Source organism: Chenopodium quinoa, unplaced genomic scaffold, assembly GCF_001683475.1.
Source record: "Chenopodium quinoa cultivar QQ74 unplaced genomic scaffold, ASM168347v1, whole genome shotgun sequence".
NCBI lineage: Eukaryota > Viridiplantae > Streptophyta > Magnoliopsida > Caryophyllales > Amaranthaceae > Chenopodium > Chenopodium quinoa.
Genome location: NW_018742238.1, coordinates 598,174 through 604,751, shown reverse-complemented (window position 1 = coordinate 604,751; position 6,578 = coordinate 598,174). Strand labels below are relative to the sequence as shown.

At 31.5% G+C, this 6,578-nt stretch overlaps 1 protein-coding gene across 1 annotated transcript; it reads left to right on the top strand.

Annotated features, from left to right (window-relative positions):
* Positions 1-324: 324 nt before the first annotated feature.
* Positions 325-903, top strand: LOC110735660. Its single transcript, XM_021915853.1, has one exon. The coding sequence runs from the start codon at positions 325-327 to the stop codon at positions 901-903; it is 579 nt and encodes a 192-aa protein (XP_021771545.1).
* The last annotated feature ends 5,675 nt before the right edge of the window (positions 904-6,578 follow it).

Here is a 6,578-nt window from a genome sequence, read left to right as displayed (position 1 = left end):
GGAATCGGTTTAAGTGTGGTATTTACATGTTTATTATTAGCATTAGTTGCTGAAATTTACTACTTATTATGGTGGAAAAGGAGGATTATTATGAATAACAGAGAGATTAAGGAGAATAGTAGAAGCAATAATCCAAAGCAAAGTGGGTTTTGCTTCAAATTTTGCTGGAGTAAATCATACAAATCGTCAATCGATTCGACAAGAGTCGCAGATGCCTAATTTCATCATCATAATCATCAAATTCAACAAGAAAATAACAAGCAAGATTACTTGGTAAAACCATTGGAAGGTGAAAATGGTGTTTTAGAAGGCGAATTGATGATTATGGGTCCACCAAGATTTTTGTTTACTATAAATGAAGAAACAAAGGAAGATTTATTGGAGTCTGAAGATCGAAAATCAAAGAGTTTGAGTGAATTACTTACTACTAATAGTAATGCAACAATCTCTCCATATCTAACACCAATTCCTTCGCCTCCGTTTTTGACACCGGTTTCGAATTATAGTAGTCAAAGTGGTGGTGGGTATAATCCAATGTATGAAGCATCAAGTGATGCTGAATTTAATAGGATGGTGAAGCTTTCGCCGCCTCCGAAATTCAAGTTTTTAAGGGATGCTGAGGAGAAATTGCAAAGGAAACTCATGTTCATGGAAGAAGCAAAGTTGGAGAGGGATTTGCACAAAGTTAGGGAGGATGAAAATGGGTCTTTTATTTCAATTGTTGTTGATGACAATCATAAAGGGAAGGATGATAATAAAGACGATGATAAACTCAATCATCATTATTATCATTTTCCTCCTTCTCAATCAGGTGATTCTTGTTCTACTTCTATTAGTTGTTCTTCTTCTTCTACCTTAGCTTCTTCATCTAACAAAAAATTCAAGAGTTTTTTGACAATGTAATGTATGATGAATTATGAAGTCTTTTTTATTTTTTTTAATATCTTTTTTGTTTTCCTTGTGAATTTTTATGAGAAAATGTTTATGGATATAATTTTGGGGTTTTTCTTGAATTCCAATGGTGGCATTTGTGGGGATGTGGATTTTGGTGAAGTTGCATTACTCACATTTGTTTTTGATTTTTTTTTTTTTTTTACTTTTTTTTTTTTTTTTTTTATTATGATCCTTTTTCCTTCAACCCTTGGTTCTTAATACTTTGGTGCAATGGTTAATCATGTACTTGTATATAATAATACGGTTATGAATCTTATGATATATACAGTCCTATACTCCTAAGAACCGCATTTATCATTTTCTGTAGTTGTATTATAAGCTTCTTTTCTTCGTTTTGACAGGTCCTCAAGACTCTTGAATCTTAGTTTTGTTAGTCAATGAGTTTAATTAGCTATTTCACGTTCACCCATTTAATTGCATTGACTATTTGAATTAATTGTTTGAGTCAACAAAGTATCAATTTTTAGTAAAATCAGGCATGACACGACCTTTGTTATGTGACAAACCTTTTTAGTGACTCCTTAAAAAGCAAACAATCATTTTATACGAGTAATAAACTCTCCTCAAAGTAGCCCTTTTTATTTTGGCGGAAAGTCATCAGAAACACCACCTTTTCAAATGACTAAAATTTTTTTTTTGCTATAAAACATACTCGTAGATTTTGGTTATTTGACCATATGATAACAAAAGACCATTAAGAAATCTGTCAAAAAGTCAGTTACCAAACAAAGCCAACAATATGAACTCCATAATGAAACATAGTAGCAAATAATGCACAATGTGTGAGTTAAATTCACACCAAAAATTAACAACATTCTCTGCAACAATATATAGCAATTGGTAGTTCATTTATTACTTGTTGGAAACTTATGGAGCTCAATCATACAACTAACATATTATATAATGTAATAATCTCTAAAACTCTCAAGCCCAAGGTGTCACTTACCCCATAATCATTCATGTGAGTTTTTGCTAACAATATAGTAGTACATTGATCTTTGCTGTCAGATTAAAAAGTTGATTGTAATTCTTTTTAGGCCAAAACTTTTGGTTCCTTTTTTTAATTATTTTTTCCTTACTTGGTTGCATTTGTTTAATAATAATAATGACTAGATTATAGTAATAATAGTTAGAAGTTTGGCACTAGGCTAGTTGGCTAGCCAGAGAATCAGAGATCATGTTCTTATTATTGCATCTTATATAAATATTAATATGTTAATAATTCATCATATGAAATTATTGCAAATTGAAGTCCTTGATTGTTACATATTTGTCCAATTGTCCATGCATGGAGGCCAACTCGATGATTTACTTGAATTTACACAAATGTTTTGAAAGGTACTACTCTTGAATGATTTATGGTCATTGTTTTAGCAAGTGTTCAAATGTTGTTAATTTTCATAGATTGGGATGATAGAAAAATAAGTTACACATGAATCCAATGATAATAAGTCGAATTCAACACTTCGTTCGGATGATAATAAGTCCAATGATAATAACTCGGATGGAAAACGATGTCTAGTAAGTCTAAAAGTCACTCAGTTTGATTTGGGTGATATTCGATTCTATTACCAATCAAATTTGATTAGAACTAATCATATGTTAGGCTCAGGCCAAAAGGGGACCAAAAAATGGCCTATTTAGAGTTTACTATTTCTAACAAACTTGGTACCTGAGCTTTAGCCACAAAAATTGTCTCAAAATTGCATTTCTGGCATGAAAAACATGCCCAAAGCTCAAATATATTCAACAATTGGGCTGGGTTCAAAAAGATGCTTGACTTCGTTTAGATCGGTTCGGATCAAATGTATTCTATTGCTAAATCAATTCACTCCATTAATATGTTCAAGCTAGGTCTGGTTAGATTGGATCATAAATTTCGAGTCAATTCGGATTTGTTCGAATGGAGTGATTCAAATACTATTGCTACCTTTGTTTCTTATTATATGTTACTAAAGAATGTTTTATGTCTTACAAGTAATACCCATTTGTTGCAAATAATACGAAACGGAGTTACTATTTTATTGAATGCAAGTTTACTATTGAATCCCACCAAGATTGAACTGAAATCCACCATGATTGAGCTGCACTTTTATATATGTAAGGTTGGGTAAGTGGGAACTCTAGCATGCTTTTCATGAATCAACCAAACATATTGCATCTCGGAGATGGTGAGTGCAACTGTGATCTCAACCAATTCTTGAAATTTATACAAAATTTAACTTAAACAAACTCCAAATGCTTTGATTCACTAAAATTACAAGATTATATTTTCTTGGACTAACCAAATTTGATGCTTGTATATAAGTCTGCTGCCATGCCCACCAACATCATGAATCTTATCTGCTCTCTATTTTATTTTATATGCCAACTCTCGATACGTTTTGTGTTTACTTGAAATACAATTGGACTTGTTCTCTTCACCTTATAAAAATAAGTTTTATGCCAGATAAGTTCAGATAAGTCAAAATAAGGTCCAATAAGTTTGATAAGGCCTAATAAGTTTAATAAGTTCAATAAGGTCTAATAAGTTTCAATAATTTAAATAAGGTCCAATAATTTCCAATAAGTTCTAATCAAGTCTAATGATAAGGTTTAATAAGGTCCAATGAGTTTCAACAAGGTCTAATATGTTAAATCGGGTCTAATAAGTTCAATAAAGTCTAATAAGTTCAGTTAAATTCAGAACTTCAAATAAGTTCAAGTCCAATAAGGTGAAGAGATACACCCAAAATTTCCATAGTTTCTCTGTACTAATTTAAAATAGTTGTTAACTAACTAAGCTTGGTAGAAATGGTGGGGAACTCACCTTAGGCTGGTTGACCCATAAGATGTGATAGTTCAGTAGGATCCTTATTGCGAATATTTAAAGCATGGATCATGTATGCATATGTAGTAGATAAGATTGTGATAAGATTTATTTTCCGAACTCTAATTGAGTTCTTAGCTTCCTAATCTTTAGGGTGAGTTTATTGCAAGTATTGGAAGGAGTCTTGAGAGCAAGACTCTTGCATATGCAAAGACTACATGTAGTCCTGAGATGAGTTTTGAAATCCAAACCCCATCGTAAGACTATACTTTAGAGGAAAAAATCAGATTTTTTTGGTTGACCAATAATGTGCTGCCAACTCATTAGAAAGACAAAAAATGTGATTATTTTTTGTTAGTCAATATTTTAATGAAAGTGAGTAATGGGATATTGTGCAAAAGTAAAGAAAGTCTTATATGAGTCTGATTAGCATTTAAAAATTAGTGAAAAGCTGATGTGACAGAGTCTGAGATCCTTAAATAAATCAAAGTGAGTATATAACCAATATAAGGGTTCTCTTTCAAAAAAATATATTAGGGTTCAAGATTTATTATACAAGAATACTGAGTTGTAGCCATTTTTTTATTTTTTATTTTAACTTATGCGAAGCATTATTTACACTAATAGCTGCTTTCAAAAAAAAAAAAAAAAAAAAAAACTAATAGCTTAAATATGGGCATATAGCAATACCCTTGAACCTCTACTTACTATGCAAGCAGCCATAATATACGATAAATTCTGCAACTCTAGTGCCGTACAATATCAGTATATATATAACTTTTATAGATGAACAGTTTCATGGAGTATGTGTGAAATTCTGTGTGCATCAAAGAGGACCACAGTACATTTATCCTGTGTGAGCTAGCTTTCAATTATGTTAGGTAATTGCGGTCAATAAGATACGGAGTAAAAAGGTAAGGCAATTTTCTATGTACAACTGGTTTTACCTGTTGAGCACATAAAAAAAAAAAATAAATAAATAACTTTTCGTACTTTGTAAGAGTCATATAACTTACAACTGGTTGTATGGTGAAAGTATCAAGAGATAAAAAGAGATTGTCACATTTCTTAAATAAAATTAAGTGAATTTTCAAACCTTTGGTCATGAGGAGATAAGACGATATTAAAAGCTATCTTTAACACAATTGGCAACATACCAGAGTATATTCTAAACATTCTTAGCACTGCTTGACTATTAACAAAACGATACTCTATTAAAGGTAATTAAAGACAATGTTCATAGTTAACAAGACAGTTTATTAGTCCGTCCTTTTATCTGGCTTGGTAATAATTTTTGGCTCGGGGAAAAAATATCTTTGTCCTGTTGAAAACGATTGTGTACTAAGGTCCTATATAGCCAAAAAGCCATGAAGTGTCACAACATACAAGTTTTGCCAAGCTTAACCAACATGATCCCACACCACAACTTGTCTATGTCTAACAAAATCAAAATTTGTGGTAGTTATGATGAAAATCTTGATAAATTCCTCTAGAAATCACAACACTTTTTAAGTGATACTCAACTATCAAGTTTGGCATAGTTTAAAGACTTTTGCATTTGTCAGTTTGTAGAAAGTTAATTAGCAAAATGAAAGTAAAAATTGGTTGAAAAGAAGAAGAATCAAAGTGACTTTTCAAGTGTCTTTTTCGGTTCATTTTGATAAGCAAACAATATGTACTGGAATATCCCGTGAAGTTCTGTCGTTAATACTATGGGCCGAAAAGCTGACAAACCAAAGAATCAAATCTGTGTTGAAAATTATGGGAGTTAATTATTTGTTTGTTGTGGGTGGATCTAATTAGGAGCTCAATTCTAGTTTGTAATACCATTATTGTAATCTCCTTATTGGTTTTTAATGAACTTTTGAAATAAAACGTGACATTTCTTTTTGGTTCGATTAATCCGAATTGTTTTAATTTCAAATCCGCTTTATTTCGAATAAACCCTTTCTCAAGTCTCAACCAAATTCGTTTCAAATCAATCTATGGTCCAATTTGATTACAACCCGAGTGAAATAGTATGAAATTAACCAAACCATAGTGACCCACTATCCTGAACTAACTCAATTGAGAGTGCTTTATTCCGAAGAGCACTCTCAATTGTGCTCACCTTTCCATTGATGAGGAGAATTGATTTTTCTCACCATTTTCCATCGATGAAACTAGAGTAGATTTAGCTTCAATTTAAATTTACATGATTGATAGTTTCTAGTTAGTTTGTAAGAAAAATGTTGAATAAAATGATTTTCTCATTGATGTTACTACTAATATAAAGGATGGTAAAGGGATTAATGTTGTTAAACACTTAAACAGTCTAATAAAATACACGTCTACACAAAATGATTCACTAAGAATTATGTTGATAAATTTGATAACTTAAGGTCAATTTTATTGCAAAATGGTCATATGTTGACCGAAGATTATGTGCTTGAGAGTTTTGTGCGAGGATTGAAGTCAAAAATTAAACCATTTTCAATCTAATACCGTTAGTTACGCAAGATTGCAAGAAGAAAAACTTATAGCCTGACCTTATAAACCTATAACAAAGCCTAAAACTTAAGGTCAATTTTCATTTTACTGAAAATCTAGAATGCAAAGATTGAAGAAGAGTTTCATATGATATTTGAACATCTATTTAGATAACCACCACATAGAAGAGTCATCGATTCTAGGACTGTTTTTGGAATAAAAGAATCTCTTGTAAGCATGGGACCTTACTGATATTCTCTCAGGTAGAGATATATCATTTAATAGCATGTTCTGGAAATGCAACACCGAGCAATTGTGCACAATATTTCAAGTCCTTTTGCTTCTC